At 40.2% G+C, this 22,448-nt stretch overlaps 1 protein-coding gene across 2 annotated transcripts; it reads left to right on the top strand.

Moving 5' to 3' along the window:
• Positions 1 to 9,082: 9,082 nt before the first annotated feature.
• On the top strand, positions 9,083 to 20,591 carry SRI (sorcin). 2 transcript variants are annotated; one of them, XR_012585468.1, is made up of 9 exons: positions 9,083 to 9,539; positions 10,666 to 10,749; positions 13,708 to 13,777; positions 14,517 to 14,560; positions 15,771 to 15,918; positions 16,082 to 16,195; positions 17,225 to 17,283; positions 17,936 to 18,077; positions 20,330 to 20,591. XR_012585468.1 is itself a non-coding variant. In XM_074574626.1 (8 exons), the coding sequence occupies exons 1-8, from the start codon at positions 9,489 to 9,491 to the stop codon at positions 17,960 to 17,962; spliced, it is 597 nt and encodes a 198-aa protein (XP_074430727.1). In that variant the 5' UTR covers positions 9,083 to 9,488; the 3' UTR covers positions 17,963 to 19,287. The 2 variants fall into 2 exon arrangements, 1 of the variants encoding a protein (XP_074430727.1); XM_074574626.1 differs by lacking the exon at positions 20,330 to 20,591 and having other exon boundaries at positions 17,936 to 19,287.
• The last annotated feature ends 1,857 nt before the right edge of the window (positions 20,592 to 22,448 follow it).

Below are 22,448 nucleotides of genomic sequence, written 5' to 3'. Positions count from 1 at the left end.
ATCATTATCCCAGCATGAGAAAGATGCAACAGAAATGCTTGGAGTTAAAGCCATACAAATTTAGATTAAAAACTTTCTGGTCGTGCCTTGAAGACAAAACCAGTGAGAATAATTATCCCCATGTTATCAGGTGAGTATTTTTTAGCATGGGTGGTTTCTCCGTCTCTTGCAAACATTAGGCGAAATGTGGATGCTGGTGTGGATGCCCTAGACATTCTAAGTCACTGAGCTTAACCTAAGGACAAAATTAGATGAAATGTTAATTGCCTCTGTAATGCAGAGGGTTACACCGCATCACAAAATGCTTGTTTATTCTTTAAAAAGTGGGAATGAGTGTGTGAACGCTACCACTCGCATATCTTTTACCTATTCCCCTGAGAGTTCCTAAAAACAGACAAATGAAAAAACAATCATGCTGTTTCATCATCTGCTTCCTTCCCCACATGGTTACCAGAAAAAAAAAAGCCGAAGAGTTTCTTAAGTAGGTCACTCTAGCACAAGCACAGAGTATGTGTAAATAAAGAGCCATGGATTTTCCCCTTAGCTATCTGGAGAGACGTTTCAGTGATTAGTACAAACACTGTTTCTGTCAGAGATGTGCCAGGAAAAACAGTAAAAATAAATTTAGTGGAAAATACAGTAACAACAACTTCCTAAGTAGGGATGTTCAGTTTTTAGAAAATACATAATAATTAAAAAACCCTAATGAAATTCAATCTGTTACCTGTGGCAGAAGCGGCAAGCTAAAAAGGGATCACAGTGCAAGAACTAGGTGCAGTACTAATGCATTCTGTGAACGTGCCTTAAATCCCAATCTTGGATGCAATAAATGCTTAAATAAGATTACTTCTGCTGAATATTCATGCTGTAATTAGTTGAATTATGGAAGCTCTACCTCAAGATTTTACAAATTAAATAAGTGGAAAGACTCAGAGGGGGGAAAAAAATGTCTTGTTTACAAGGAAGTAAAGAAGTAGAAAAGTGCTCAAAGGCAGAGAGAATCAGAGGCATCTGACCACTGCTGACACCCGAGCTCTAACTCCTGCATCAGAAGAAAAACAAGTCCCTCTCTTTGGGTACAAAGTACTTTTATCTAATCTATATCTACATTGAAGACAACTTTTAAAATCAGATCTTTCAGCCAGGATAATGATACCCCTTAACATGCCTCCATGTTTCGTTCCAGAGAGGAAGAGGGCAGTATTTGCAGAGAATTGCTTTCTGACTAGTTTTATTAACAGAGTTCATGAGGGAAACAAAGGAAAGCACTTAATCCATACTCATTCTCCACACCCCTCTCCTCCAACGCACTTCTGAAGGAAAGCAAACCTCCAGAGGAAGCAGACTTACTTACTTCTCAGATAGAAAAAACCTCGCCACTTCTACAAGCATGAAGATAAATATCTGTGACCTTTCCCAAGCAGGTTTTCAGCAGAGCTTCACAAGACTCTTCACTGATTCAATCTTTGCATCTTCGTAAGTTCCTGTGCAAAACAAGACTGTGCAGGTATAACTCACTGTTCCCACTACCAGTGAAGAACTGGGGCCCCTTAAACCCAAGATAATGATGGTCGTGAGCCATCATATTGTCTTACATGTCAGAACTACTACAGAGCTGGCTCTGCCCTGAATATGTTTGTGGTTTTATTAGACCATGGCTTTTAGGTTTGTTTTTTTTTTCCCCAGTCTTTAATATTTTCATTAGCCTTCACTCTAGAACATGATAAGAACACTAGTTTTGATCAATTTTGTGATGTATGTGAAATATATATGTGACAGGCTGATAATGCTTTATGGTGTTCAATCCGGAGATACTATGCTTAAGCTAAATCCTCAGAAAGCCATACTAGGTAATACGAAAGGTGATGAAAAGCACCAGAAATGAATGAAGCCACAAAACCTGTGGATGAAAGCAGAAAGGGAAGAGGATGGGAACATCCTCAGGGAGTTACACAAACAGACAAATCCAGAAGAGTGTGGAGATGACTCTGCTTATCCACAGCTTTGTTGGTTTCACGAGGGCTTTAGCCAGCCATGGGAGCCCACCCACGGACGGACACTGCCCAGACTGGGCTCCTACATCTGACAGCACCTCCAAACTTCAGAGCCTTTTTTTTTAGTGTTTGCTGCCACCAACCGATTGCACTAACTTTTGCTTAAATAAAATTCAAAGGGAACCAGAAAGCTTTGTTGGAAACTTGCAGAGTGCTCTTAGACAGCTCAAGAAGAATTCATTCCTGGATGTAAGATGTTGAGCATGCACAACACAAATGCAAAGCAGCAAGTGATCGTTAGCACCACGAAAGATTCCCAGAGCAAGCAGATTTTATTAAAATATGTATTGTTGTTAATGACAATATACAGTTATCAGAACAGAAAAAAAATATATTCTGTGGCTTTTTTTAATTAGAGTCCTAAACTTCTGAAGCACAGAGTACAGCAACTGACAGCCCATCTGGTCTCTTTACCCTTTTGCTTTCTCATAAGCCTCATGCATAGTTTCAAACAACATATGTCTATGCTTTTACTAAGAGGTGACGTCGAGCCCTTATTATTTTCATGAAAATTCTAACCATTTTACTGAAACAATATGGAAGAATCACCAGTAATGTACATATTAACAAATTAAGAAAGGATTCAGCTACAAAAGAACTGGACGAGAAAGAAGCATCAATATGATGACCCAAAAAAAAGTGTCCAAGACACATGACAAACCTGAAATATGAACAACCTGTATAGCATCAGCTGTCCTGATGGCCGTGGTATCATGTCCTGAAGCTTGATGCACCAAATATGACTGTTTTGATACATTATAATACATAGTTGGCTAATGATTACTGACTTTATTTGACTAATCATGACCTCATGTGTTGATAGTGCTCCCTCATTCTAGGTGGACAAAAAGATTCTTCCCATATCACGTAATCCTACCCCAACAGAGGGAGAAATGTTCCTTGTGATCTAGTTCGTATACAATATGGCAAAATGGAATACTTTTAAGTGGCAGACTTATAGCTAATTTTAGAAATTACACTGCTTAACCAACCTAGTTATTCAGAACTATTGCACCCAAACATTTAGATACTAGCCAAAAAGTTCAGAGTGGGTTTCCAAAAATATAGGCATGAACCTGTGTTAAGTTTTTTTCCAATAGAAACGCCTATATATAAAATCCTAAACCACTGTTAGATATTTCAAAAGGGAGCTTCACACAAAGAATTGCTCAGGAATATTACAGCCCCTATTAGAGATCAGCCCTGAGACCCAAGGAGCTGCTCCCACAGCAGGTACCTGATGCCTGTCTAGGTGGGTTCCGTTTATACCTTTGGCTGAGCTTATGTGGCAAAAAACGTAAGTTAGAAAACCATTACGCATGGGCTGATGTGCCTGTATTAGAAGTACCAGTGTGACATCTGGTGGGCACTTTTTGGGTGCGTTAGCAATAGGCTGATTCCTTCAATCTTTAGCGACTCAGAAAGGTCGTAACAAACAAAACAAAAGGAGCAAATAAGCTACTATGAGGAACAAAGAAAACAGCATGGACTGTACATGTGAGAAAAAATATTTACTAAAGCCGCAGCCAGAGGAGGAAATTTCGTGCTTACTGGTATTGCTTAAAGAGTGTACTCAAGTATGATAAAATTTTGTGACAGGAATTGCAAGTACCTGTCTCATGTTGCCCATTTGGGGATGTGTGTTGCAATATTTGAGGAATTTTCAGCACACACCCTGCATAGTAGTAGAAACAGTAAAAAAACAGGCATCAAGAGGAGATGTCATGATCAGGAAAGTGATTTTTCTCTGCAGGGTGTGGCACATCTTTTTCAGTTCAGGCATGCTGAAACTTGTGATTTCCCCCAATGCTAGAAACTCCATTGCATCATTTGTGGTAGTGAGGCACTTAAACAAGCAAATGAAAAATAAACTTTATTTTCCTGGAGTCATTTATTTGCATGCTACTGAGGCAAAACAGGCAAAACAGCCCAAGACATTTCCCCAGTAATTCTGCCAGTCTCATCGATTATGGAGCCTAGAGGCTCGAGAAACCCAGGAGGCACGAATGAGAGCCCAAATGGACTTCAGGCACCTAATGGGCAACAATCACAAAATTTAGACACCTGAACTACCAATTTTATGTTCTATATGCTGGCTTTCTGCCCAGAAGTATTGCCCCAGAGCTGACTAACCAGCTATGAGCTTATTTCGCACCTACCACCATTTTGGTACTCAAGCTCAGCATAATTCCTAAATGCTCCAACAGAACTGAGCTCAGTGCGAAACACGGTGGGGAGAATAGCACACCACCAATTTCTTGCATAATTAATGCACACCTAACCCCTAATGCTTAGGGGTTTCACCCACAAAGTGGAAAAATGAGGTTTAGGCTACCTGAGAACAAGCTAGTGCTCTAAATTCCTAGCTGAAGGGAACTTTGTAAAATAACATGCTTCAGCTCGTGTATTAAAGCAAAGCTAACGTGCAACTGAAAACTCAATCGAGAGAACAAACAAGTGGGATCTTTTTCTTTATCCCACAGCTCATGCATTTCAGGCTTGGCCTCCTGGACTACTTCTCCATTTTCCATTAGATAGCCACAGGTTTTTAAAGAAATCATTCAGAAAATAGGGAATGGAACCAGGAATACCCTCTTGTAGCTGGATACCCACAACACTGCTTCAGAAGAAGCAGGCTTTGCAGCACTTTCTATCCACCTGAGACTGGGAGTTTTACAGGCTAACACTTATCTTCCAGCCAGCACAACCGAGTCCTACTCTATCAGAAGGTAAAGTAGCATAATATACGTTCTGATTTATATCAGAATGTATATGCTGACACATATGATTGTAAAAAGTGCTGTACAAGAGGGAATCAGACACCCTATTGCTGAACTTGTTCAGTGCTGCGATCATTTATATGCAGTTCATTTTCATAGTCGGGCTTCCGTCTGGTGAAAACAGAGCAGACCTGGGTCCTGAACCCATGTTATTCAACCAAAGGATTAAAGGGGCTTGCATGACTCGCTCTAGTTCTCATCAATCTGTTTTAAATTGTACAGGTTTTCAGTACCGAAGGTTTTGAAATAAGGTACATGCTAAAGGAATAAAGCTCAGTTGTAAAGTGACAGGCAAAGTAAGCAGAACTATAAATGTCTTTTCCAAGTCACAGCCATGTGCCACTGTTATCTTCAGGTATCTTTATAATGTAATTACAACTTTAGCTAAAGACCATCTTGGGATGCACCCGACTGCAAGCTGTGAGATCTTAGAAATTAATGTTGTTACTGAAAAACTACATTTTTGCTTTAATTCTGTAAAGATCTCACGCCTGGGGAACATATATAAAACAAACTGCTATAAATATAGCACAAACTGCTGTATTTATAATGAAACAGATATGGTAAGTTGTGTTATTGTACTGCATTGAATAAAACCTTATTGTTAGCCTCAAAAATCTCATCAACAAAAAACCTCACTAGCTGCACCACCCACAATGAAGGTTATCTTGTCTTAGGCCTTCAGTGATACTCTTGCTGATGCCCAGTGAGTGACGAAAAATTCCCACAATGCTGAAACGGAGGAAATGAAGAAGGGAAGGAGTATGGGGTAAGGAAGTTGGTCACCAGTGAACCATCTGTTAGAGTTTGGAGTTAGGAGGGAAAAGTAAGTCTGGAAGTCACACGGGGTGGAAGAAAACTCAGGTAGCTCAAACCAGACAATCAAAATTTATAGAAACTTCTACTCTCCATATTCTCTTTACCTACAAAGTGACAGAAATGCCTTCCTTTTGTCCCCTATCCTTGCAAGTACATTATTTGATAATTACAACATAAAACTTGGCTATTACAGAAAAAATCTGTGTACAAAATAACTGGCTGCAGAGTATGAATAATGTGCAGTAAATAGAAAAAGAAAGGGTGGTATCAAAGAGAAGAAACAGCAGCATAAAAGTGGACCACCATACATTCTGGGCACTGAGTGAGGCATTGTATTAAGGACTTCTGGTCTGTACTGTATTTACCTTCCCACTATTTGAATTTATGCCTCTTCTCAAGTTATGGCTATTAAAAGGGTAAGGAGATTATTTTTTGTCCCTTCTTAAGTAATATACTTATCCTTAAGTTTTTATCCCCTCAGCTGTGCTAAGTAAACAGTTCAGGAAATTTGAACTTTACACTTTAATTCCCTGTCCCCTCCCTAGCTTCTTTTGTTGCGCTTCCGGAAAGGAAAAATTCCACACCCGGCTTGCCAGGGAAGCGTGACACCTCAGCACACCACCACCGAGCTCCCAGCCACTACACCAGATGGGAACGTAACTAGGAGCATGCTGTGGCTCCAGGCTTTCAGTTCAGGGCGGATGAATGCCCACAGCGTGTGCAAGCTCATGCCAGGGTTAAATGTATCCAGACTTGGTGGGGCAGAGGGAGGCAAGAGGGGCAAGCAGAAGGTGTGACTTGTAGTGGGTTTATGCTAGCCTTTGTTTACTGTGAGAAAGCGTGGTACGTACAATGAACGTGACCTGTGATCAGATATTAAGGCAGTAATGCTCTATTACTACACCTTTGGTTTGAATTCCTTCTTAACATCATATTACAAAGAATCCAGCAAAAGCTATGGAATGTAAACTGCACACATAATTTTCATTTTCTAAACAAAATTATTTTACTTGGGTCTTTTCTTAGGAAAATATACTAATTATCTCAAAATCGGCAATAGTACTAGCATTCTGTGTTGCTTGACTTCTGTCTTCCCACTAGAGGGATTACATATTCTTTGAGATCTGCAAAATCAGTAGCTATTTATTCTACACAGATTTCTTACTGATGTATTTCTAATGTGATGATCTTATTGTAACTTAAAAGGTTATCACAGCTCAGTAGCCCTTCAGAAGGCAGATGTGTACTCGTTAATCTCCTCGAACAGCTTTCCTTTGCAGCCTTCCTTTTCCTCGGATAAAAACTGAATAAACAAATGCACCAGTGCAAACAAAATGCCTACCCAACAAACCATATAAAATACATCACTTTATTACATCTGTCTCCTAGGTCTTTTCCTTATGTGTGGTTGAATTTAAATAATCTTGCAAATATTAACTACTGAGTGCAGTGTTCATTACCAGTAGTTTCAGTAGAAGCACTGCAAATGGAGGATGACTAGGTGTTTATTCTGAGTTCAAGCACAAAAAAAAAAACCCAAACTTACGAAACATGTCTACCTTTTCTACACAGCTACAGTTATACAGTTTTAGTATCTTTATCTACCAACCGGTCTGAATCTTATCTGCTTTTTTCTCACTAAAGGAGTTAAAAATTCCTTCCTATTATCTTTACGCTATTGGCAATACATATCCACTATTTGACATTTTGCTTATCGGTGTATAACTCTTCAAATCTTACCACTTACATTCTTTGCTACTTATTTTCAATCTTGCCAGCCTTTAATATTTTTATCACTGTACCTAGTTCCTATTTTAATTTGGAAGGCTTCTTGCCCAGACGTTAATACATGTATGGTAACGAGATTCAGCACAGTGTCTCCAATAACCTACACTGCACATGATTAAGTCTGGTAAATAAAACTATTTGACCGCTGCACAGTTTGGTATCAACAGTCACTTATTCAAATACTCTTGTGAGGTAAGTATTTCTTAAGCCAGATTCACTACTCTCTTTCTCAGCTGCCCTGAAAAGATGAGGTTTGTATACGCTATCCTGTGTGATGAAGGTATTAAATAACTATTTGTCTCTTTCATTTGGCAACTCTACTGAATACTAAATTTCACAGACCACCACAGTACTTGTTTTCATGTTACTGGCAACTATTAACAGTATCAGTGTAATTGGTGCTGAAATAATAGAAATACATGCTATATAGATATTGTCTGAAAGTCCTGTTTACTGGATGACTTAAAAGCTGAGAAGGTAACTCAGTTTGAATGGAAAGTTTACTATAAATTAGTGTGATTAAATTAATAAGGTCCTACACAAATTCATAAAGTTCTTCAGAAATTATGCCAACAAACAGAAAATAAAATGTACGCTTTCAGACAGTAGACCATTTACCCTGCAAGGTCTCAATCAGTAGATTTGTTTCAATAATCTCTGACCCTCTTGCAACTTCATTAAATACCTCTCAACATGAGGAAGTACTAGTATTTTGCAAATAAACAGTCTGGCTCAGACCAAGCTGCATCCATTTCAGCTCTCATTGTTTCCTGGGGTACTGAAGCAAAGGAAGTCAGTAGGATTAAAGCACGGGTTGTACCAGCGAGTTCCTCCAGCCTGGAGGAGGCTGTTGAACTAAAGCTGAGACAACTCCAGCTAATCCCCAAAACCTCAGCTGAGCACTGCTGGTGGGACCCAGCAGGAAAGGGCTTCCTAGCTCCAGCTGGACACTGGCATTCCCTCGCCTTCCTTCCTGTGCCAGAAGAATTTAGACCTACAGACTCAAGAGAAAATTGTACAGTTTATCTGTTTTCTCTCCTTTGGGACCAGGGATAGGGGTTCAGACTTTGGAGAGTCTACAGTACCAAAAAAGGACGTGTTTAACATAACAATGCATCCTGTGATACACATGCACAAACTACTGACTTTATAGGCTTTATGGCCTTTTTCATAGAATTATACAGTAGTTAACAGATGGAAGGGAATTTAAAGATCACCTAGTTCCAACACCTCTGACACGGGCGGGGACACCTTCCACTAGACCAGGCTGCTGAAACCCCCAACCAGCCTGGCCCTGAACACCTCCAGGGTGCTTTCCTGATTTTTGTAAATCACAAATGGTCGATTTTAAAATAACTTGGCACCCACACAAGCGATTCACCGGTAGAACACCTTCAGTGCTTTCCCAACACCGCAGCGGGTAACAGCGCGACACAGCCGGCCCCTGTCCCTTCCCCGGGAGCCACGGTCCCCGGGGTGTGCCAGGGACACCCACACCGCCGCCGCCCCGAGCCTCAGGGCTCCCCACGGTCGCTTCTTCCGAGCCCTGCGGCGGGTACCGCGGGACAGGCGGGCCTAAACCGCTCCCCTCCGCCCTACGCCTACCGCCGCGGCCTCCAGCCGCCGCGACACTCCCCGCCCGCGTTCCGGCGGAGGAGGAGGAAAGGGGAAGCACGAAGAGGAAGGTCCCAACCCACCACTCCGGCACGGACAGACCCTGACGCGCCACCGTGCCGCCCCGTTACTGAGGGGAGGAAAAGCCGCCTCCCCTCCGGCGGCCTCTACCACCCCGATGGGGGGGGAGGGGGGGGCGGTGTAGACGGGGTGGAAGAGGTGGTCCCTCAGCTCTCGATGGCGCCGTCTTGCACTGTCTGGCTGCGCCGGTGGCTGTAGGCCGCCGCTTGCCCCGCAAGGGTGGCAAAGCTTCCAGCCCTGGCCCTTTCCGAAGCCCGCGGCCCGTCCCGGTCCCCCCCCTTTCTGGCCGGGTGGTTGCGCCCGGGCGAGGCCGGACTGGCTGGGGGCGGGGGGGGGCAGGTGCCAGCCGACGATGGCGTTTCCCGGGCAGCCGGCACCCGGCGGCGGTTTCTATCAGGGCGGGGTGAGCGGGGGCTGGCGGGACTCAGGAGGGGGCTGCGGTGGCGAGGTAGCCTGGCTGAGGCCGGGGGTGACTTTTCTCCCCCTCCCCTGAGGCGCCCTCCGGGCCGTCCCACCGGGGTGAGGGGCGCCCGCTGTGGCCCTGCCCGGCCGCAGCGCCTCCGGGCGGAGTTGGGGTTGGGGTGGGGGGGGTGGCGGCTCTCGGCCCCGCGGCGGAGGTGGGGTTGCCTTCGCCGGCTCTCTGAGGCGGGGGGATGTCAGTTTTCCGGCCCTCTGAGGGGAAGCGGTGAGAGCCGCCTGAGGCGGGGCTCTGCCCGGGCCTCCCGGCGGCCTGCCCGCCGCTCCTCCGTTCCCTGAGGCGGCTCCGGGCTCCGCCGGCGGGAGGGGGAAGATGAGAGGAGGCCAAAACCCGGCAGGTGCTGCCGGTGGGCGAAAGTCGCTTCTGGGGGTGTCGCTCCCCACGTTTCCCCCATCCCGAGCCAGGTCTTGTGTCTAATATAAGGCTGTTTTCGCTTCCTGGGGCCGGTAAATAGCTAAGCGTCTTCGAAGAGCAAGGTACACCCAATCAAACTCCGGCCACTTCCAAAAAAAGGCATATTCTTATCTCGGGAAAAGAGATACAGATTCTGTTACACAGATTGTTGGTTCAGCGCAGTCAAACAGGTTTAACTTCTGTCACTCCATGATTTTCGCTTAAGAATCAATGTTACTTAAAGATTTCCATGCTTAATGCATATTCTTCCAAGTATTTTCCCTAGAGATCGGTCTTGCTCAACTTTTTTGAAGCACAAAGAAAAATCCGTAGTGCCTTATTACTTTTATCTTCGGTACCCCGTTTTCTGCTTATAGTAGACTGAAATTCAACCTGGATGAGATATACCATTTAGGTCAGTGGATTGCTCCTGTGCAAGGTTTTACACTGATCTGCTTAAATTGTAATAAATTAGTATATCAATACCAAGATCGTGTCGTGGGGGGTGGTTGATTGTTTTTTTTAAGGAATTTCTTTTTTGGTTTGACTTTTTTGCATGGTGTGTATATAAAAGTTAATTCTTAAGTAGAAACACTGCAGTTTCTTAACAGATAACGGAATCATTATTTAAAATTAATTTTCTTCTTGATTTCTAAAGTATGGAGGAGCTCCAGGAGGACCAGCATTCCCTGGACAAGCCCAGGATCCTTTGTATGGTTATTTTGCTGCAGTAGCAGGGCAGGTAAACTTATAACATGTTATTTATTTCTGTTTTTTGGGGACTAATTTCTACATTAGCTTTTGGAAGGAGAAATGCCTAGTATTTGCAGTGGGGAAAACTGTTGTTTCAAGTTTAAAAAGAAACAGAATGGTTTTACTTAGCCTATCTGCTACACGTAGCTGTATAGCTACACCATATAGCTATATACACGCAGTAATTACAGTTTGAATAGTGCTGTTGGTTTCTATGTAGTGTGTGTATGTGTGTGTAAATGCGTACTGATATATACACACGTGTGCATGTACACGCTATATTTCCTATGTAAGTTTATGTAGGAACTATATAGTTACATTAAATGTTGTAACTGAATTGTGGCTCAGCTCTGGATTGGGGAATGCTGCCAGCTTCAGGAGAAGCCAGAAACAATGGGAAGCATGGGCTGTGAAGATGGCCTGGCTAAAAGCAGGAAATGCTAATAAGAAAGAGGTCATTATATGATCTTAATAGACTCACAAATGGAAAAACAGTCTTGTGTTCTGCCAATATCTGGGTTTGCTGGTAGGATAGAGTGATTATGTTAGAGGAAAAAGCACTCACAAGTTTGATTGAGGCCTTTCTTTTTTCTTCCCTTTCATTCTGCACTGCATTTTTATTGTATTTCTTTAACATTGCTTATGAAAATATGTGGACTGTGTATTTTTGTAGTAAAGGGGAACACTAGAATGACCTTTCTGTAGTGAGGCAAGCCTCTCTGGTAAAGTGGAGCCCAAGCTAAATTCTGCCGAATGTGCTGACAATTTGCCTGCCAGCTGAGATGCCTCTGCATCCAAGTGCCACCTGGATGTGTGCCAGGAATCAGCAGAGCCAGTAACTGATGCTGTAAAAATGAGTAAGCTCCTAGTGTAAAGGGAAAGGGAGGTAACAGCAGACAGCATGCAGCCCCATGGAGAAGAGGTGTCAGGAGGTGGACGTCAGCAAAGCATAGACTGTTCTCAGGCTTCTCAAGTGAGGCTTGGGTGCTGAAAACTGGGGAACCAGGGAGCTAATGGGTATGATAAATTAGCGCTTAGGAGTAGTTAAGTTAGTACTCTTAAATACTTTTTATTTGTAGAAATCATTCCTTATTGAAATAATCCGTGTAGCTTTTGAAATGTTACCCTTGAAATTGGAAGTCAGTTTCAGAGACCAGTGGCTGTGCAGAAGTAAAAACCCTGTAAAGAGGCAGTGAAATGGAACAGATAAATTATCAGTTGCTTTTACAGCCATCCATGCAAGCCTGTAAAAAGCCACATCTCACAGTTTTCCATGAGTACTTAGTATAGAATTAGTAAGGTTTTTGGCTATGCTGCAATCTGCGTTGGTTTTATGCTTATATGATGTTATCTCTGATCTTACTTTGAAGTAGTTTACAACAGAGATCTTGTCTTAGATTTGAGGAATTAGTTTTCTTTGTTTACAGAAGACAGTCAAAAGTATTGTTTAGAATCTTTATTAAATTAATTGAGTCTGTCTTTGTAGGAAGTGATAATTTTCTTTTTTTAGTCTGTTAGCAAAACCCCTATGCCTTGTATAGTTTAACTGCTTAAGTTCTACTTAAAAAAAAAAAGCCAAGCATCTTTTTGGTAATGTTAGTCATGATTACAAACTGTGCTTTTCTGTCTTCCTGCCTATTTTAAAGTTATGCAGATCCTGCTTTGTTTCAGAAGGCACAAGGGCTTTGAAGAGATTTACTGCTTAATATGCACGGCTGTTTCAAATATCTCTCTTTTTTTTTTTCTTTTTTCTTTTTGCCGCTGTGAATGTAAAGTTTTAAATACATCTCTATAGTTAGACTGGAGTAGGTAGGAAGCAGTTTTGGTTTTAGCCGCCATTAATTTTACATAGAATCAAAACGTTGCTGATCTTTTTTTCAGATCTTCTCAAATATCATTTAACATATTAACTACCATTTGTCCTATAAATAATGATACTTAATTTCTGAAAGTTAGCTGGCTGTGCCATTCCCACTATGACATTTAGTAGCTTATCTCTGTTCTTTAGAAAAGAAGAAAAAAAAATGCTTACTGGATTTAAAAACATTAGGAAGATGCTGAGGCAAATAAATTTGTTCAAATATAAAGCAACACTCTTTTCCCTATTTAATGCTTTACAAAAGTCACATCATTTCTATATCTACAGATATAATGTTCCATCCTCGAATGAGGTTAAATTACACTCAAACTCTCTGTGAACCAAACTTCATGTTGGGTGTGTGAGGAATGTGACCTAGAATTCCAGCGCATTGCTTTCCATGAATTGGCAGTTGCTTTCTCTGTTTGGCCTCGAGCAGGATGCATTGAAGTGAGTCATTTTCCAAACCATGCAGATAGGTATCTTTTCTGGGTTTGTTTTGTTTTTCTTTCAAAGTGCTTTGCTTTCTGCTTTTGTTTGTTCTGCTAACAGCTGCCTAGTCCCAAAAAAATTAGATTTGTAAATCTTAAGGCTGTCTTGAGAAGAGGGTCTGTATAATCTGGGTTCTAGGTTTCCTACTGTAGCAGTGAGACCATAAAGGTATAATCTAAAGTGACTACAATACCCACTAAGTTAAAATTAGTACTTTAAGGAAAGCTGTCTTTCTGTTCAAAATTTTGTGCCTTGGCCTCTCTGCAGCTGGCTCTCAGGTATATGCTACCTCAAGTATATGATGTGAGTTTGAGGTTTTTTTAAAGTTAAGTTTAGAGCAAACCTGCCAACCCTGTTCATTTTTTAGTACTTCACTAGATGGGAAAGGTAGTAGATATTGCAAAAATACCAACTAAAGAAACATCATTCCAGATATGGGTTATAAAAGTCAGTTTCTGTCATATAGCAGACAGGTCATCAGTTGTTTTTTGAAGGGGTAGCTAATTTAATGTCACTGAAAGGGGAGTGGGTACTGAGAATAATCAGTCTGGGGGAGGGAATTAAAACAAAAGCTGATACATCTTCTGTTATCGAAAGGATGGACAAATAGATGCTGATGAGCTACAGAGATGTCTCACCCAGTCAGGGATTGCAGGAGCGTATAAACGTAAGTTAATGATTTAAATAAACCCCCAAATCCCCAACCCTAAAGCATACTAACTCTTATGCCGTCTACTAGAAAATACTTGTAATTGTGCCTTCTGCAGAGGTTTGGGTTTTTCTATTTGCATGGTGGAGGGGCTTTCTTTCCATATGGACTTCTTTGAAACGTAAATTCTCTGTACTCAGCTTTGTGCATGTAAGACTTCCCTTCTCAGCCTCCTTAGTTCCCCACTGCTGAGCTGGAGAAGTGTTTTGTTTTGTAATGGACAGCCAATTAGTAAAAAGATGTTTTGCTTTGTTTTTAAATTGAGCTTTGATATTGACCAAAAAATTCTGTGTCAGGACTCCTCTGTCAGGATACCTAGTGTTTGGGTTTTTTTACAAAGTCAAACTTCTGTGAGTAAAACTGGCTTCCTCAGGTGGTGCCTATGGTGAAATACAAACAACCACTTTGACTGAAACCCAAAAAAACCTTTATGGATTGAGATAAGAGCAAATTAATTTTAAATATAACTTGAATTGCCTCCAGGTTGTCTGCTGTCAGTTTTTCTAACAAGTAATGATTTAAAGCTCTTATTTGGATCAAAATATGGTATGGCTGTATACAGTGGAAGCAATTATATTTTATACATTATAATATATTATCAGTATCTAATAAAAAGCAATTTAAAATGTTATGTTTGGACAAAGCTAAAAGTCAGTCTTTTAATATAACTTATTTTTCCTTTTTCTAATTTAAACAGCTTTCAACTTAGAGACTTGCAGACTCATGATCTCAATGCTGGATGTATCCTTTTCTATGAAATGTAAACATTTTTACATTATGTAAGCAAAAATAATAGGGTGCCCAAAATTTGTGAAATGCTTTGTAATTCCCATTCAGCTCTTACTTGATAAGTATTATGATCATTAGAATTGGGGAACTACAAAATTCCATTCTTATTAATTTTACTGGATGAAATAATAATTGTAATAAATGAGTCTCTCAGTGGCTGATGTTCTTACAAGAAGTGGTGTCCCTCTAAGCCTAGGGAACTGTTTCTTCATTGAATGCATGAAGAGTCAGGTCTGGCAGCCCAGAATAGAGTTTTGTGCAAATTGCTCATTCTGCTTTTGAAATTGGACAACATTGTTGATGTCCTTCCTAATGAATTTAGCATTTAGGTTGCCCAGAGAAGTGGTGGAGGCCCCATTCCTGGAGATATTAAAGGCCAGGCTTGATGAGGCTCTGAGCAAACTGATCTAGTTGAAGATGTCCCTGCTTACTGCAGGGGGGTTGGACTAGGTGACCTTTAAAGGTCCCTTCCAACCCAACACATTCCATTCCATTCCATTTGTACTGTACAGCCTGAATACAATATAAGTCACCCTAAATCCTGTTCCTTGAATGAATCAGGTCAGTATCTAATGAGATGGTATATGGCATTCAGCAGTAGGACCTATGGAAGACTTAGGTAAGGAATCTTTGGAGTTTTTTAGTCAAAACTTAAAATGTCATGTTCAAATGCTTTGCTGTTTAAAAAGGGAAAAAAAACAGAAATGAAATGGGAAGGATTGTGTTAGCTCACCTTGAACAAACGGCTTAGAATGCGAGAGTACTGATATTATTATAACTTAAAGTAATTTTTCATTTTGCATCTGTTTGTATTTCGTCTGTGTATTTTATCGATAACAGTTACATTGTGGCAGGTAAATGAGAAGTGTGTGAACTAAGTTAAATTCACAAAGAGCAAATAGTTTTATCAGGTTGCACTGAGAAGTGGGGAGAGCAAGTTCTCTGACCTTTGGTTTTGGTTGGTACTATTATCTCTGCGCTGTGGGATGCTGTAGTTAGTTTTCTACCAGAAAAATCAATAATAGTAAAATATTCTTAATATTGACCATCAAGAAAGAGCTTTTAAGTTCAGATGATAAAAATACAAATTTCCATTGGAGAGAGGGTTGGGTTTTTTTAAACTTTTTAAGTTAAGAAATGTTTTCCTTAGCTTTGGAATCAGAGGGATATGTCTGGCACACTGGGATTTAATGAATTTAAGGAACTCTGGGCTGTGGTCAATGGCTGGAAGCAACACTTCCTAAGTTTTGACAACGATAGAAGTGGTACAGTGGATCGTCAAGAGCTGGAGAAAGCCTTGATGAATATGGGTAAGTTGTGCAAAGTTCTTGCTTCTGACACTGACTTACAGCATTTCCCAGTACCAGTTACTGACCAGTACTGCAGTAACTGACATGTATTTCCAATTAAAAATGTGTTGGGGTTCTGTGAACTTACCTGTCTTTTCAATATATACTTTTTATTTGCAAATAGGATTTAGACTGAGCCCGCAGGCAGTGACTGCAATCACAAAGCGATACAGCACTCAAGGAAAGATTACATTTGATGATTACATCGCCTGCTGTGTGAAACTCAGAGCTCTCACTGGTACGCTGGATTATAGCCTTGTTACTATCATCCCCATAATATATTTTTATTTAATAAAATCTGATTACTCAGTTATCTCAAGTTCAACTTTTATGTAACACAGAATAGGCTAATTTCAATGGAGTTTACAGGCAGAACTGGAACAATTATAAATTATGATTTTTTTTTAAAATCCCCATTGAAAAATCCATTTAAAACTAATGCAGCGTTTATTCCAGAGGCTAGAAGAGTTATGTTATCAAAATTGGGAAACTGTATTTATCAACATATGTTGTATATGATAAATGTATATGATAAATATTAAAATGTATTTATCCTATGGTTATTTATCATATTTAATATGACAAATATTAAGAACTGGAAATTAAGTCTTGGAATTAATTGCAGTGTTCTTCCTGAATTCTCATTCATAGAATCATAGAATCATAGAATTGTTGAGGTTGGAAGGGACCTTTAAGATCATCGAGTCCAACCTTTAGCCTACCCTGACAAGAGCCACTTCTAATCCATGTCCCTAAGTGCCCCATCTACCCTTTTTTTAAACACCTCCAGAGATGGTGAATCCACCACCTCCCTGGGCAACCTATTCCAATGTTTAATAACCCTTTCAGTGAAAAAATGTCTCCTAATATCTAATCTAAACCTCCCCTGACGTAACTTGAACCCATTTCCTCTCGTCCTATCACTTGTCACCAGGGAGAAGAGGTCAGCCCCCATCTCTCTACAACCTCCTTTCAGGTAGTTGTAGAGGGTGATAAGGTCTCCCCTCAGCCTCCTCTTCTCCAGGCTAAACAACCCCAGCTCCCTCAGTCGTTCTTCATAAGGTTTGTCCTCCACGCCCCTCACCAGCTTTGTAGCCCTTCTCTGGACACGCTCCAACACCTCAATGTCCCTCTTGTAGCGAGGGGCCCAAAACTGAACGCATGTGACTTGGGGAATTTAATGGACGTAGAATGCATTTTAAAAAAAAAAATTGTTAACTGTAGTTTTTCTTACCTGGTTTCTGTTTTGTTTTCTTAATGTTTCCAGAATGTTTTAGAAGAAGGGATACAACTCAGCAGGGTTTTGTGAACTTCCAGTATGATGATGTAAGTGAACTTTAAGGAATCCGTTAAAGTTACAGGGTAAAACTGAAGAAAAACTTAAAACTGAAGACAAGCAGTAATGATGTGAGTTTGTGCCTGTCTTCCCCATGCTTATGGCATGCTGAGAGAACAAAGGTTCTGTGTTTTGTTGAGTATTGTCTCAAAAAGTTTTCACATAGTTTATAGAGTTCTGTAAAACGTCATGCATTTTTGTCTGAGATTCTTACCAATGTGGCTCAAGAAGATTTAAGAGGCTCCATGGCTGGCTAACATCACTTTCTGTGATTTTTTTTTTTTTTTCTTGTATTATATTAATGCTTGGTAGGCATTTTTCCCAGGAAGGGCTGGGGGAGGTGTGGTGGGGGACAGACACAAATCGTACTTGGTCAGGTTTGTAGGTCTTGGCTTCCTGGCCACATCTGCGCAGGAAAACGACAACACTAGATTCAAGTATTTATGGGGTTTTTGTTGTTATTATTAAGGAGATGTTTTGTTTTAATTAACTGTTAGCTAATTTTCATGTTTAGTTTCAAAGCTTTGTTGTTCATGGACTGAATTTGTTTACAGAAAAGGGTAGTGACAATGGGTATTTTAGAAGAAAAAGTGAAGACTTGTTCTCTACCGTACATCTAATAAGTGTTTATTCTTTTTTCAGTTCATACAGTGTGTTATGAGCATCTAAATCAAAAGGAAGCAAGCCGTGGATGATCATGATTAACATTCCAGTTTGTGTTTTGCTTTGCCAAATCTTACAATGATTGTCTTTCTCAATATTGGAAATTGCATATTTTATGAAGGTATCGCTTTACACACTTGCATTTTTTTAGTTTTGACGATGACTATAAAGTACTCACATACTGTCTACTTTAATCTTCAACCTGTGACTATTAAAGATGTTTTTATTTTCATAAACTTGCAATTCACTATGTATAACAAATCATGCAGATAGTAAGTTTTTCTGGAGTGCAACTTCCCTTTTCCTGTCTTAAACAGTATCACGTGTAAGATGATACGTACTCTTTTGTCTTTGATAGCATAAGACACATGTACAAACTGAAAGAGCTTTTGGAATGATCATTTTACGCGGGTCTGTTAGAACGTCAGTAAGTTTAAGTTGCTTATTGTGACAGCTAGCTCTTTTCAAGATGAAGTCTGAGTGTAAGACCACCTGATAGAGCTTCAGGGATGCGACAAAACATAGCAGAGAACTCCTCCAGCACTGTGCTCTTGTATAGGGGGCTTTTGTTCCAATAAGGTTCTTGCTTCGTTTGTGTCACTATATAAAACACTTTTAAACATACAAAAACTCCGCTGTGTCAGTGTATACATTAACTTTCCCTTTAACAATGTACTTTTAAGCTGTCAGACTTCAGTTACGTGTAAATTAATGTTTCTATCTCTTGCACTTTAAAGCCTAAAAAGTAGCCTTTCCTGCCTCTATATGTGAACTAACATACAAGGGCCAAACCCGGCTTTGAAAAATTACTGTTATTTCAGATCATGGCAGTAATTGCCAATGCTGCAGAATTTACATGAAAGCAGATACCGAAAGGCAAGACTTCTCTGCCTGAGATTTTTCAGGGGAAAAAAAGGTGGTGTTTTTTTTTTTATTTGGTGGGGTTTTTGGTTGATTTTTTTTTTTTGAGGGGAAGATTGACATTGTATGGGAAGACAGAGCAGCATAATTGTATGGAGGTAGTTCAAACTTTTTTCCAGTTAAATAAGTTAATGAAATTTTTGTTAATTTTGTCACTTCTGCCTACCACAGAGGAGTGGTAGCTGTTCTTTTGCTAACCTTGTAAATGCAGAGAATGCCGGAAGAATGTTAAAAGGAATATATTTCTTATATTAGTGGTTTAGAGCACTTTTGGGGAGGAGCCTTTGCACTAAGGAATGAAAGCAAAACTATACCTGCATGTGTGTATATCGATACATATGTGTGTATGTCACTGGACAAACTCACAAAGTCTTCGGAGCAGAAATCTTAATTGAAGATACTATTTTATACCCTGTCTTGCCAAGAATACTGTAAAATCTAGGTCTCTAGTTTCTGGGCTGTAAATTCAAAGCTGGCTGGTCTCACTTCAAGAAACAACTAGTACTTACCACTTACTTAAATTCATAATCCTTTGTATATCACTTCTAGTTGCATTTCAGAAGCTAGTTCTCTTTCTGCCCTCAAAGATGAATTTTAAAGGCATAAACATGATTGTGCTTCCACATTTTGGTAATTGTATGCTGTCCTGTTGCACATAAAGTTGGGAAACAGACATGGACAGTTACAGCAAGTATTTCTAACAAAACGACCAAAGTCCATAAAGGTTTGTCTGACTGAAGCAGCCAACATCAGTTCTGTCGTAGTTTGACATTTTGACAGCTGATGAAATTAGTAAGAAGCAAAGGCTGTTCTTCCTGTAGGGTTTTGATTAGACCATTTTGCATAAATCAAACGTTCATCCTTACACTGTCAATTTTACCCTAAAAAGGATGAGACGTCTTTACCAAAACGCTCATTACCTACACATTTCTCTCATACTTTTGCTTAATTGTGTTTCTGGTCTTGTGCTGGGTTTGGCTGGGCTGGAGTTAATTATCTCTGTAGCAGCCCATAGGGTGCTGTGCTTTAGATTTGTGACTAAAACAGCGTTGGTGTCACAGCAGTGGTTTAGCTGCTGCTGAGCAGTGCTTGCGCAGTATCACAGTCGTCTGCGTTTCTCACTCTGTGACCCCAGTGAGTAGGCTGAGGGTGGGCAAGAGGCTGGGAGGGAACGCGGTGGGGACGCAGCTGGCCCGAATGGACCAAAGGGCTATTCCGTGCCACATAACGTTGTGTTCATCACTAAACCCGGGGCAGGGGTGGGAAAGTCTCTCCAAAGTATCTGTTGCTTTGGGACCAGTTGGGCATTGGTCTGCTGTGGGAGGTGGTGAGTGATTGCCTTTGCATGGCTTTCTCCCACCTCTTTTTTTTTTCCTTCCTTTATTAAGCTATTTTACCTCGATCTGCAATTATTTTTTTGCTTTTGCTCTTCCAATTCTCCACCCACCACAGGCCTGAAACTACTAATGAAAGAAAACATCAGGCAATAATGAATATAACGTTCTTGTAGAGAAGTGTAACTTACTAAATGATCTGAGACCCCCCTGGATGTTCCACGCTCCTATGCAGGTATGAAGTTATCCAATAGATCATGAGAATTATTGATGAAATAATATGTGGGAGTAAAATCGTGCCTACAAATAAAAGCTTGACTTGAAAAATATGTTCAGCTTATTTTGCATACTTTTTTTGTATTTTTTTTTTTTTAATGAGAGGCAAAACAGGTGTCTGGAGCAATGAAAGAGGAGCAATAACAAACATGCTAAGTCTTTCTCAATTTATTTCACCAGGCTGAATTACTGTTTTGTCACCAGCCAGCTGCTGGGCAGTGAAATGGTGCAAGAACAACAGTGTGAACTAACATTGTTTTTTTCAGGGATCTTCTTGTAATCACAAAACAGAAAACTGAAAAACAAATGGCTCCAAAACCAGGAACAAGTTCTAGCTTAGCCAAGAAAGAACGGCTTTTTGTTCTCCGTGAGCATTTCAAAAATCCATGGTATTCACAGGGACTGATAGCATAAATCATCTTTCATGTTTAGATATAAACTAAGATAAAAATATGGTTACTAAGGAGTGACTACAGAACTTTTAGCTAAAAAAAAAAAAGGCACCTGAAACCTATGTGAAAATTGCTTCTCCATTAAGAGTAGATTCCGTGGGCAATTTGAATATGCAAGTTACCTGCTTTAGAGCTACAGCTCAGAATTAAGGGTTTCCCTTTCCCAGAAGGCACACTGGGAAGGACGGTTATATGATACTGAGTGGGGTGATTGGTCTCAACCTTTGTGCCAACAATTGGGCATAGTTTAGAACTATTTTTTTCTAGGTTGCCCTCACACACAAACCTAAGGAACGGTAATTTTAGATTTGTCTTGAGAACAGTAGAACCCTAAGACAAAGACTGGGAAGGTCACAGGATCATTTTCAACCCTGGAATTGGAAAAAATAACATCTGTATAGCCTTTTTTTTCTATGCATACAACATCTTTTTTTACCGAGACTATAAAGGAGGAAGGGCTAAATGTAAGGACTTACGAGAACAAAATCCACGCAGCAGTCTTTGTCATTGAAAGTCACTTTACTGATGTTACAATATGTCAGTAACATTGAAAACCACAGGCATTTGTATTAAATACTCTCATCGAAGTGGATACTGTGATGCTGTTATTAAAAGTGAGGAGGAATTTAGAACCCCAAATTACAATGATTTGGTTTTATAAAAAGCAACATTTTGTTTAGCTACATGAAAGCCAGATTCATTCACTTCAACAGCCCAATGCCTGTAATGTTTATGACAAAAATATCACACTCAAAGCGAGGAAGTTGTAAATTGCAATGCTTCATTTTGGTGTTTGTCAAAATCTTATGTTTCTATTACGTCAGGTATGTTCTTTAAAGGATTTTAACAAGCAAGGACAACATTATGGTATAGATTGGTTGGTTTCGCTAATACTAGCCCAGCCCCAGTGGTGAAACACAACTCTCCTTGCCTCTCTAAATGTTTTACCAATAAGGGCTAGTAGGAGTGGAAAAAATAGATAGCTGCTTTTTTACAGCAATGCCAAAGATAAACATTAGCACAAAATGAAGCTGGCAGAGCCAATTGGTGTATACACCACCCCAAAAGCTTTGCTGAAAGAGCTGGTCATACTGTAAATAGTGTTTTCTCAGGCGGATTAAAAATTCTGTAATGCTTTGCTATTCTGAAAAAAATATTTTGCATTTATGCAACAATAAAAATAAGTACTGTATTCTATATAAAACACTACCTATTGTAATATATCTTTACCCTTAAGAAAAGAAAAATCAGGTTATATATTCACAGTTTGAATATGTTCTGGACTGTATTTCCAAGCAGAAAATATGCAGAGTCTTTATACAGGCAGTGAGCAGGAGTCCTTGTACCAATAATCAAAATAAATCAGCATTTACTGTTATACGGAGCCTTACGATATTGCATGATTAGCTGCTAGCACCACTATACTTACAAGGTCAGTCAGGCCTATATACAGAACGTCTAACGTGGTTGTAAAAATAGACTCTCCATGCTAAAGTTAGAATATATAAG

This window comes from Larus michahellis, chromosome 2, assembly GCF_964199755.1.
Source record: "Larus michahellis chromosome 2, bLarMic1.1, whole genome shotgun sequence".
NCBI classification, from domain to species: domain Eukaryota; kingdom Metazoa; phylum Chordata; class Aves; order Charadriiformes; family Laridae; genus Larus; species Larus michahellis.
The sequence above is the reverse complement of the archived record's forward strand: the minus strand, read 5'-3'. Positions and strand labels throughout refer to the sequence as shown.